The following is a 12451-nucleotide window of genomic DNA, read 5'->3' on the forward strand; positions in this document are numbered from 1 at the left end:
CATCTTATCACGAAAAAAGCGAACAGGCTAATGAAAGCCTTCTTTTGGCTTTACATATTCTCAAATTCATATCTTACTTATGATCATTTTTAGTTAGAGACCCTCCTTTTAAATTTTATTAGCATGCTTCTCTCACTATCAACAATTTAGAGAAAAGTAATTCCTCAAGGAAAATTTTGAAAGTCTGCTGAAATACCTAGCATATTAACTAAAATTCAGCTGAAGGTATAACAACTTCCAAGTTGGAAATATGAACTGCATTAAACTTTTCCGGATTTGCCTTCCACATCAGTTCATTTTCACATCTCCCAGTGAAGCCAACTGGAACAAAATACAAGATAAAGAAAAAAAGAAGGGTAGATTTTTTATGTAATGAAAGCACATGTTATGAAATTTTAAAAAGCAAAGCATGGCAAGCAGCAAAGAAAATTCTCATTTCCTCCCTCTAAGCTGATTTATTTCTGAGCAAAAGCTATTGTTTCAACTCCCAGGCTTAAGGAAAATCATCTTCGATATAAGAAGTTATTGTGGGAAGTCATTAAACCATCATGCTCAAACTGAATGCTCACACCACACTCCTTCTCAAAGAGCACCAGCAAATGCACCCACTCCAGACCCTCCTAGAAGCAGAAAGCACACGCTTTGCTAAAATGGTTGAACTAAGAGATCAAAGAAACTTTAACAGAAAACCAAAGCCAGACTCAGACCATCCTGCAGTTAAAGCAGATTGCCGGCGCGTCCATGCAGGAAGAAAACATTTGCAGGGACAGCTCTTTTCCACACGTCGTCGGCTTCTGCCTGTGAGCCAGGTGCGTTTGCGGCACCACACCATACTCAGTCCCTACGAGAAACGGTGAGGCAGGTGGCATCGTCTGGGTCATGCCTGCTTCGCAGATGGGGAAGCTGAGGCACAGAGAGGTGAGGGGCACCCAGCTGATCCCACAGTCCGTGCCTGCAANAAACACATTTTACTAACACAGCGCCTGCCGGCTCGTCCTGTCCTCCCGATGAGCGAGTGGCGAACGCGGATTCAGTTTCTAGTCTCATTCACGGTTTACTGGTAGGTATTAGGAATTACAGAACAAGGCGGTTTAATGAATATGACAATACCCCATACTTTATCATGCCAACTGAGAGAATGTTGTGCCTCCCAGAACCTTCATTTCACTTTCTTTGGGCAAGGGAACGCCGCGAGTGTGTTGGTTGTGCGTGTTGGACCCCAAATCCTTCACACCACTGGCATTGACTGACAGGTGTCCCAGGAAGCTAACACAACCAATCTGGGTGCACAGGGAACACTGGAACTATCCCCTGAAACGACATTTTGAGTTATTTTAAGAGCAAAGTCACAGGAACAGCACAGGGGACAGATGCGCTCGCACAGAGGACGACTCAGGGAGAAAAGGCCGAGTGGGCGGACCCCGCGTCTGGTGCAGATGTGGCCAACACCACGCAGTTGCCGTCCGTAAATGATCTGCTTCCTCTAGGAAAATCCAGATGCTCACATGATCCAGAAACACTTAACAGGTTTGTGTCTAGTTGTTATAAAATTCAGTTGCTGAGGTTTCTTGCTGAAGCATTTCGACCTACACATATGCTTTAAGTCTCCACGTTTATATTAAAAATTTCACACAAATCAAAGTGGAAACACTGCCAAGACCTGATTTCTGACCCTGTGTTTCCTTTCACAATCACATACTCGCTACCTTCTGACCCTGGCGGGGGGGGGAACTCTAGCGTTCAGGACTACCAGTAACAACAAGAGAACCTTTTGTGGGGGTTTTCTGTTTTTTTTTTTAAGATTTTATTTATTCAATTGAGAGGGGAGAGAGAGAGACCAAGCACAAGCAGGGGGAGCAGCAGGCAAAGGGAGAAGCAAACTCCCCTCCAAGCAGGGAGCCCGAGGCGGGACTCGATCCCAGGACCCTGAGATCATGACCAGAGCCGAAGGCAGACGCGTCACCGACCGAGCCACCCAGGTGTCCTGCTTTTTATTTTTGAGAATGAACTGTTTCCCGTCACAGAGGATTATTGAGCACGTTCTCCCTGTGCGCGGCGTGCTAGCTGTGTGTCTCTTGGCAACATTACACACTGGACGCAGATAGCACACAGGCTGGTGTCTTCCAGACGGACAGCCACATAGGCCTCACTTGCCTCTTGCAAAGAAAAAAATCACTGACAGCTGAGCCCTGGAAGCTCAGATTTGTTTGGAAGTCCCGGGCAATTTCTGCAGCGGATGTCAGAAGCTAAGTCGGAGCATTACTTCTGATGAGGGCAGTTTCCAGAATGCCCCCGCGCAGGCCTGGAAGGACGAGGTTTCTTCGGCCGCCAGCAGAGGGCGCTCAGCTCGCAGGTGGCTTTTGTAGTCCTGGTTCCGTGGTGCTTTGTTCCAGGTCAAGACAGGCAGTGGGATCTGCGTGAACCCTGCTGAGGCCTCCTTACCTGCCCCCTTCTTCGGTGGAGCTGGGCCAGCTAGAAGCAGTGCCGGGGTTAGAGATGGACCCGTGGAGGCTGCAACACATTTCTATTCCTTGAAACGTCTTTAAAGGAAAAACTCATACTTACGGATGATTTGTTGTTTACTGCCGTTAAGAGCCAGTATTTATTTGCCATGTACTCTGGGCCTAACCTACGCGAAGTTCTCTATATGCATTAACTTACTTCTTGCCCACGATCCTGTTATGATTACCCCACTTGACACAAGAGAACAGTGAAGCTCAGAGAGCTAGTGTAGTTTAACCAGGATCACATAGCTAGAAAGTGCTGGGCCAGGAGACTGAGTTCTTAAAACCACACTCCACTGCCTCTCTGCTGTCTACTCAGGGATTTTATCAACTAGTTCATAAAAAGCCAACGCGGATTACGGAATAACTACCAGCTTATCTGTTTATTTCCCCATGATATCCCATCTGCAGCTTTCTAGTTCCCTCCTCTCTGGTTGTTGCCATTCTCGCCACCAGGAATGCCCCCCTCCATCCCTAACACCTATTCAACCCAGGGCACAGGCAGATGCCACCTCCCTGGGCGACTTTCCCCAATCATCTAAACCAGAAGCAACGTTTCCTCCCCCACTTTCCTTCCAGCTGCTTCCAAACTCAGGCCTGCCTGGTCTCCTGCTTGTCCGCCTAGCTACCCCCCTCCCCCCGTATGCGTGTCCCTTTCCCTCCAGGGCCAGGCCCCGTGTCATGCACACAGCTCTCCACTTGATAATATTTGCTAAATGCAAGGTTTCCAGCTGGCCCTTCCCTTCCGTTTCTCGTTCCTGAGTCTTTCTGTTGAAATGATCTTAAACAATTGAATTACATTATAACCCCAACATCTTATCACGAAAAAAGCGAACAGGCTAATGAAAGCCTTCTTTTGGCTTTACATATTCTCAAATTCATATCTTACTTATGATCATTTTTAGTTAGAGACCCTCCTTTTAAATTTTATTAGCATGCTTCTCTCACTATCAACAATTTAGAGAAAAGTAATTCCTCAAGGAAAATTTTGAAAGTCTGCTGAAATACCTAGCATATTAACTAAAATTCAGCTGAAGGTATAACAACTTCCAAGTTGGAAATATGAACTGCATTAAACTTTTCCGGATTTGCCTTCCACATCAGTTCATTTTCACATCTCCCAGTGAAGCCAACTGGAACAAAATACAAGATAAAGAAAAAAAGAAGGGTAGATTTTTTATGTAATGAAAGCACATGTTATGAAATTTTAAAAAGCAAAGCATGGCAAGCAGCAAAGAAAATTCTCATTTCCTCCCTCTAAGCTGATTTATTTCTGAGCAAAAGCTATTGTTTCAACTCCCAGGCTTAAGGAAAATCATCTTCGATATAAGAAGTTATTGTGGGAAGTCATTAAACCATCATGCTCAAACTGAATGCTCACACCACACTCCTTCTCAAAGAGCACCAGCAAATGCACCCACTCCGGACCCTCCTAGAAGCAGAAAGCACACGCTTTGCTAAAATGGTTGAACTAAGAGATCAAAGAAACTTTAACAGAAAACCAAAGCCAGACTCAGACCATCCTGCAGTTAAAGCAGATTGCCGGCGCGTCCATGCAGGAAGAAAACATTTGCAGGGACAGCTCTTTTCCACACGTCGTCGGCTTCTGCCTGTGAGCCAGGTGCGTTTGCGGCACCACACCATACTCAGTCCCTACGAGAAACGGTGAGGCAGGTGGCATCGTCTGGGTCATGCCTACTTCGCAGATGGGGAAGCTGAGGCACAGAGAGGTGAGGGGCACCCAGCTGATCCCACAGTCCGTGCCTGCAACCACTGTGCTACCACGGCCACGTGGAACTACCCTTTGCAGGACACGGATGAGGCCATTGGTCTCAAGGTGCTAACTCATGGCCAGCACAGTGAGTGGCAATGGTTATGTAGTTTCTGTATGGGACGGAGATCCGGCTTTCTAAAACGTTCTTGCTGAGAATTGCCACAAAAACAAACGTGTGTATGGCATCTAAAAAATAAAACACACGCAGCATCGGTGATTTCTCAAGCATCCTAAGAACATCCACGCTACGATTTTATGAACGCAAGCGAGAGTCGGTAGATGCTACCAGGTGAGCCAAGTGGCGACACGCCCCCTGGGCTGGGCCGGGACGCGGCGGGAGCCCATGTGAACGCCCTGCAGCCCTGGGCTCTCCTTTGCGGAACAGCCGCAGTCTGTCTGCTGACTGGGCTCTGTGCCCCGTGACGGCAGGCATCGGGTCTGCTCTAGACCCTGGGGTGCGTCCACGTGCCTACAGCACGGGGTAAGTATAACACTAAGTATTTCCTGCAGGGCTGAATAAAGAAGTCAAGTTCCGTCTATGTAAACATGCACGCACACATGTACATCCGCACATTTATAACCACGTACGTCCTGCTCCATCTCTGTACGAACGACAGAATTAATAACGGTAGCCCGGTCTCCTGTTGAGACTCCGCCCGTCATCGCTGTCTCACAGCAATACTTCCACAGGAGGCGGCGGCAAGTTCTGCCAGTGGCACAGTTTTCCCCGCTAAGGGGCGTTCTTCCCGTTTCCCTGAAGGAAAGCACTGAGGCAATGCCAGGGACCAGACGTTGTGGCTGATTACTCCCATCAACTGACCAACAAACGTCTTCCCTTCCTTCGCCTGAGGGTCAGGACAAATGGGGCATCTGCACGTACTGCGAACACCTACTTTCTCCTTTGACCCTTCGGTGTCCACCTCTTCTGCCAAAGCCCCCTTCCTTCTGTTCTTCCTCACCTCCTCCCACAGACAGGGCTGGTCAGAGTGGCACCGGGTGCCCGGTCCTCTCCTTACAAAAGGGTGGGATGCCTCCCAAGCTGGATCTTGGACCTTGAACAGAAGGATCCAGAGACTAAGAAGTGGGTGGAGCTCATTCTTCCCTGGGGGGGGGCACCTTGAACGGAACATTCCTGACTAAGACTCCCTGGCCTCTGGAATTTCTCGTCTCCAGCCTCCCATCTAGTCTCTTGGTGGCTCTTGTCATCTTCCCGTAAGTTGCATTTGCTGGAGTTGGTGTCACGCCTGCAGCCAGGGGTACTGGCTGAGCGGCACTGTTTCTTCTTCGCTGGAGTGTCCCGTATGACAGGGCCCCGTGCAGAGAAAGGACCAGAAGGACCACAGCTGTGTGCACCACAGTGATTCCCTAGTAAGAGATGGCGCGCGCTGTTCTGGACGCCTCGGCTCACAGAGTCAGTGCAGCTTTGTACTGAGAGGTCAGCATGTGACCTCCGAAAGTGTGTAATTCATACCTAACGAGTTTACTCAGCCACTGAGCTTCGCAGTTAACAAAGGAGGACAGGGAATGAGGAGTGGACTCCCATCAGATGCCACAAATCATGGTGACATTCAGGGGGTTCGATCTCTTAAACACCACAGTGGTAAAGCGTGCGTTTCAGTGCCTCCCACGGTTTGACCTCTGGACCACTTGACAAAATCTATTTCCAAATTCTTAACCGATAACGTTGTAGCAAGGATTCAAATTCAAGTGTAAAACTGTTTGAACCCCCTCCTCATTCGGTATTCAGATGTGATGTCAGATTGAATCCTTGATCACAAAAGCTGACAGATGTCTGGAAATCTTGTAACGATGCAGGTGGGCTGGGTTCGGCGGCGGTCGGGGGAGCATACGCGCCCAGGTCCTGGCAGAGCCAGGCCAGCATCTGGGGAGAGGCTTTCGTGGCGGGAGCCGCCAGCATGATGGCCTTGGACACACATTTAGTGGGACTCTCACACGCGCACACCATCCAGCGTGGCCGAGCCAGTGATTTTCACACTTCAGATTAGGAAGCAAATCATGAAATCGATTTTTGGGTAAAAACAAGCTTTTTTAAAATGACATGGAATAGAAGCGTGCCACATAGCAAAGGATGGCACAGGACAGTCTTTTAAAAAGGACCAGATTTAAGCAGCTGACCTTGATCTCAGCTCAGGTCTCAGGGTTGTGAGTTCAGGCGCCGCATTGGGCTCCATGCTGGGCATGGAGCTTACTTCACACACAAGGACCCGCGTGCAGAGCTGCATGGAGCGAGAGAAGCGTTGTCTAGTAGTGAGCGCGTGTGTGCGTGTGCATTCGCGTGCACGTGTAGCAGGCACCGCGTATGGACCCTGTGCCGGGCTGGTTCTGCCTGCCCCCGGCGGCCACGCACGCACACACGCATCTCAGCTCTTCGGAGACGTCCCCCCGTAACTCGGAACTGGCCCGTGAGGGAGCTGCTACGCCATGGATAGCCAGTCGGGCTCTCAGAAAATAGGGCTCCCCTGCCCTGCTCCCCACGAGCACCGGCGGTTGGACACTCGCCAGCACGCCGCTGGTTACAGTTAGGAAGCGAACAAGCCAACCTCAGACACTAGCCCGTCCGAGTTACTGGAGAGTCTGAGATGTGTCTCCAGATGCATCAGTCTTTGTCTTTCATGGGACACACGCACGGAATCAAGAAGAAAACAACTTGTCTGAAGGAGCTTGTGACTCACTGGATTCGATGCTACCTTATTTAGAAGCTCAAATTATTCTGTCTGCTGAGATGACATCAAGGTTCGGATGGCGGCTTTTTGTTTACCCCTTAGATTTGATAAAGACCTTTTATGAGGCAGGGATATTGCTATGGCCTCAGTGTTGTGTCCCCCACACCCCAAATTCATACCCTGACATCCTAATGCCCAAAGATGATGGTGTCAGGAGGTGAGGTCTTTGGGAGGTGAGTGGGTCACAAAGGTGGAGGCCTTGGGAATAGAGTCAGTCTCATATGATGGGATCAATTCTCATAAATGACCGCAAGGAGTGTCCCTGAGCCAGGAAGAGGCCTCCCCGGAGCCCGACCATGCCGGCACCTCCATCTCAGACTTCCAGCCTCCAGGACCAGAAGTGTCTGTTGCTGGCCCACTGGCCCATCCCTGGGATTCTGTGGCAGCCGCCCAAAGGGACCATATATGAACTAGCCAGACTTAGAGCCTTCGCTTCTGTACTCAGGCCCACAGAAGGGCGCGATGCTGCATTACCCAAACCGGGCTGCGGCGTGGAAGAGGCCGTCTCCCTCAGCGAGGGACAGACGTAGGCGAACCCTAGCGGGGATGTCCACAGCGGGATGTCTGGGTGCATGATGGTGCTGCAGCCGAACCGTAGCCCCCTCAGCCTTCCTGCCCCTGGCCGCAGTCTCTGCTCTCCTCTGCTGCCTGTCCTCCAGCGCGAGCCCAAGGCACAGGCTTCCCCTCACTGAAATTAGGGGAAAAAAGACACATTTTTGTGCATTCACTTTTCCTTCAAAAGTAGGCAAGCACAGGTTAGAGGAAAGTGATGGGTCTGATAGCAAGTGGTAGAAAAGACATCCTTCCTCTGGGACTCGAGAAACAGTCCTCATTGTTCAGTAGAAGCAACAAAGTCACAGGAGTGTCTCTCCTGGAACACTAAGGCCCGAGAAGCCCTTAGGAAGCAGCGGCACTGGGACCCTTCCCTGCTGGCTCTGGGCTGAAGGGAGGTTTGCAGGGGGATCCCGGGACGCACCACCTGGGCCGGCCATCCTTCCCTCTGGCTGGTGCGCACGCTCCAGCGCCTCCGGGGTCACCATTCCCTGGGGAAGGGGTTGCTGTCCCACGTTCCGTGCTTTCAGCGTGTTCCCAAGCCGGCCACCTCCGGCAGGTTTCCTTACACGGAAACGCAATCAGAGAGTCAGGGAGCGGGTCATTGTCAGCGTGGCGCAGGCAAACGCTACTGTCCACCAAGGCTGTGTCTGAAGGTTCCTCGCACCCGAACATGAACACTTTATAACTGGTTCCCAAACTCTGGCTGTTCGTGTGCATTTTCGTAATTTGTCATATCTGCATACCATCTGTACGGCTGCTTATTTAATACTTTTTTAAAGCCAATTCAATTTATTTTTAAAGAAAATTTTCGTAGTTGGAAAGCCAGCATCACGTGCCATAAATAGAACATGGCCATGAAAATGGAAACAGTGGAAATGAGAAACCACATCACTAAATTCTTTCTAAGCCTGAGGCCCTCTTGGTTAGCAAGGATTTCAGCATCAAACTCAAACTTGTTCTTTCAGTAACGTTCTTCAGACAGAAGGATGGGAAGAGAATTAAACCATCATTGTCATCAACAGCTCTGCTGCTGTGGGACTTAGCATTCAGAAGGCACCAGGGATTTTCTTGTTGCACCAAAAGGCTGGCGCCAAGCACGCAGGCATGTGCATGTAGTGTGCACATGCGTGTGCAGGCATATGTATGTATGTGCCTGTTGCACCAGACATATGGATGGAATATGGGGTGATTCCTTTTCCATGTGGCAGATTCGAGTCCTTAATATTTTTATTAGGTTAGGTGGCCTTTTTCTAGGTAAACGTATTGTGTCTCAAAGTCTGAGAATATGGAGACAAGTGCGTGTCCCCCCACTGCATGCTGTGTGTGTCCCCAGGGAGCTGGAAAACCCACAGGAGCACATGTAAAACAGGTTAAGACTCCGAGTCGTGCGGGAACCCACTTGCTCAAGTTCTCGGGGGCACCCCTGATGAATAAAGTAGCTGACACGGCGACGTCGCAAGCTCAGCTATCCCGGTTTGGCACACAGGACCAAGGAAGTGAGTGATGCCTTTCCCCAGGGGGTGGCATCTGCCGCCCTGGCACGGACACCCCACGGAGGACGGGAGTTGCTTCTGCAATGTCTCATCCCGTCCTGCTAGAAACACAAAGCCTGCTTCATTTCCCACACTGCTTGGAGTAAACCAAGGTTCATTCTCGAGAGATGTCTCCACCCCGATTCTCTGAATCCTGAGCACTCAGCCCTGTGTGTGGGACAGAGCCGCACACGCTTGACCTGCATTGTTGAGGGGACCAGAGAATCTCCTGGAGGCCCGTGGAACCAGACGCAGGGTCTCCAAGGCCTTCCGCTGGCCTCTGCTCCCCGGATAGCGGCCACGGTCAGGGACAAGCATCTCCCCGTGCTTATAGACTGTGATTTCCCACACCCCTTGGCTCCTAAACGCAAGTCAACTAGTTAACCTGGTGCTCGGTTGAAGAAATAGCTCTGTGTTGGTTTGCTGTGCGGTTTAAAGGGGTTTTGGGGATAACGTGGACCTCATACAATGCGTGCCTTATGCCCCGGCTTAGACTAACGTTCGCTTCATGGCACCTTCTGATGCGACTCTGCGCTTCCGTAAAAACCTGTCCTCTGTAGCAATAAATCAGCTGTAAAGGTTTACAAAAACTCGTCATCTTTAACTTTGGTTTTCATTTCTTAAAAGGCAGACTTTAGTTACTTTAACAGGAAAAAAATAATTTGGTTAGAAGAGGAATGTCAGCTAATTTTAGAAAATCCGTAAAAAGTATAAAGACAAAGACAGAGATGAGAGCAACCACGGCAGCATATCTACTTACTTCCGGACCGACGATCACCATGTAAACATTAGGCTCCTCTCGATGCCATTCTTGGGAAGAAAAAGAGAAAAAAAAATTAGTGGTTCTATGCCACAGATGGAAACATAATTCAGTTTAATATTAATTATGTGATAATATAAATTATTTCATATCATTTTGTTCTCAAATTCTCTGTATTTCAGTGTAAACACTGAACACTGTGTTATTCTAAGTAAAAGGCTTTTTCTAGAACGTTATGCGTTACCCAGATCTCCCCTGTTGGACAGCCAGGAGTAATCACTCCACAAGCCAGATGGACTTTGGGGGTAATTCAAGCAACGCAGCAAATCTCCAAACGTGTCCTACAAACGGACATGTGTAAAACGTTTCCAGATACGGGTATGTTATTCGTACAATTATTCACTACTTTTGTGATTTCCTCAGAAGCCGAGGGCACGGGAAAGTAGAAACGAGTGAGATCACAACCCAGTGCTCTTATCTTTCTGGTTGTTTCCAGAGTAACCACCTAGAAGCAGTTCTACTCTTGCGGAAAGACGAAGACGGGAAACCTGAAAATCCTACGGACAGACACTCTGAGACCAGTCCCCAAACAGACTTCTGTAAACAAAACGTACCTGAGAACGCATCCACCAAGTAAAGAGGGTCCTTTACGTGTCTAAGTCCACACACCAGGAGGAAGATGTGTAAATTATCAGCACTTTGGTTAATCCCTGCAACGGAAGAGTTCAGGTATTTTCAGCGGAGAGGAGGAGCTGGATACCATGGGAGCACAGACCCCGAGACACAGCTCCGAAGCCGCCAGGCTCCCACCACTCCGCACCTGTCCCCACCCCCAGCCTTCACACAAGTCGCTGCACGAACAAACTGCCCCTGCCGGTGGGCAAACCCAAGCTGAGTTCAGCCCGGTAAACAGGACCCCCCTGTGCAATGAGGTAGGGCAACTCTTATGGAAATGTGAGCCACGGGTCCTGGAAAATATTTGGATACAATTCCGGTTAGGAAGAGCATTTTCATCACGCACGTAGAGGGTGTTTTATGTAGTAACGTGTTCCCCAGTCCGTGCATGTTTACTGAGGTGCACACGTCGAATGTGGACGGGCCCACGGGTACACGAAATAAAGGCTTTAGGTCGCACAATGGCTCCTCTCCTCGAGAGCTGGAGGGTCTTCTGGGCCGGTCGGCTCTGGGCTGGCCTGGCGATGAGCGTCGGCCAGCAGAGCCCGGTGGAAGGACCGCGAGGGACTTCCGAGTCTCGGCCGTGGGAAGCCCCGTGTCGCCGTCTCTCACCCCCAGAGTACCACCGCTCGCACCAGGCCGGCTGCCTCCTTGAGGACAGGGCTCTGCGAGGAGAAACCCGGCCGCCCCGCTGGAAGGGGCCACGCAGGAGCCGCAGGCCTCAGCCCACCGCAAAGGGAGCGCGGGCCCAGCAGCAGGCAGGTGAGGCCTGCAGGAGCCGCCCCCAAGCCCAGGCCGAGCTGCCGGCCCCCAGGTCACAGGAAACGGGGCTCTTGAGGGCCCTTTACATGGGGTGGTGTGTTGTGCAGCAACAGGCAATTATCCGTGGAATTAACACAAGCTGACCTAGGACGTCATCGTTTCCAGGCGCATGTAATTGGGCATAAAGCATGCAGGTGAGAAGTTTTCGTTCACACATTTTATTGCAGCCATTCCTTACTGCACACACTTTCTCGGTGCTTTTGTGAGCCTTGCACGGCAGTGTCATCAGAGCGACCGAGGAGACGCAGTGATACCACCTCCATGCGGCCACATGCTGTGTACTGACCACGTGTGTCCGCGTCTCAGACGGCGTCTGCTCACGCACTAAGGCTGGGGTGTCCCCCTGAGAAGGGCCCTCAAAGGGCACCACGGTCTCCAGAGTAACTGCTGACAATTTCATCAAGGTGTGGTGTTTGTAAAGTATTTCCCCACTATTCTGAGTACCCTGAAACTAATCCTAGGAGTACAAAACTTACTGTTTGTTTGCCCAAAAGTCGAAGCTAGAAGTTATGTGCAGAATCCGCATCCCAGATCAGAGGAACTTGAGGCCAGGAGACGAGCTATTCCCTTTAATGGATGATAACACTGAAGAATTCCTTGAAGGGACAGGAAGGTCAGGTGTGGGACACAGAAAAATCCCTCACTACTGGGCAAGAACCATCAGTGAAGCTAAAGCCAAAGAGGGAACGAACGACGAGGACAAAAATTAAAAGTGCTTTCATGAAAAGTATCAGTGACAACGGAAAGATAACAGAGGGACAGGGAGAAACCAAGGGCATTCCCTCTTCACTACGGGAGGAAGCCTCAGTCCAGGGTACGTAGGGTGCGTGTGTGCACACACGCACAAGCCTGCACACATGTGTGCACAGTTTTTATATATATACCAACTCCCAGTAAGGGAGGAGCTGATGTGCTGTGTCTCCATGTGACCCCCTGGGCAGGACACAACATCACAGCCACCGTCATCATGACATACCTGGAATGTCTGCTCAACTATGTAAGAAGAGGACAAGAAGTTTTTGTGCCAGTACCATGCTGTCTTTGTGATCACAGCTTTGTAGTACAGCTCGAAATCCGGCATTGTG

General features: G+C 50.2%; 1 protein-coding gene across 10 annotated transcripts in view; it reads right to left on the reverse strand.

The window, feature by feature from the left end:
• GLT1D1 (glycosyltransferase 1 domain containing 1) overlaps nt 1-12451 on the reverse strand; it is a 95142-nt gene that overhangs the window by 30057 nt on the left and 52634 nt on the right. For all 10 annotated transcript variants that reach the window (XM_034638761.1, XM_034638762.1, XM_034638760.1 and 7 more), the window contains 2 exons: nt 10484-10579; nt 9870-9919 (listed from right to left, as the gene is read on the reverse strand). In XM_034638761.1, coding sequence (XP_034494652.1) covers nt 9870-9919; nt 10484-10579 — 146 coding nt within the window. The remainder of the gene's footprint in view (nt 1-9869; nt 9920-10483; nt 10580-12451) is intronic.

This window comes from Ailuropoda melanoleuca, chromosome 12, assembly GCF_002007445.2.
Source record: "Ailuropoda melanoleuca isolate Jingjing chromosome 12, ASM200744v2, whole genome shotgun sequence".
Classification (NCBI taxonomy): domain Eukaryota; kingdom Metazoa; phylum Chordata; class Mammalia; order Carnivora; family Ursidae; genus Ailuropoda; species Ailuropoda melanoleuca.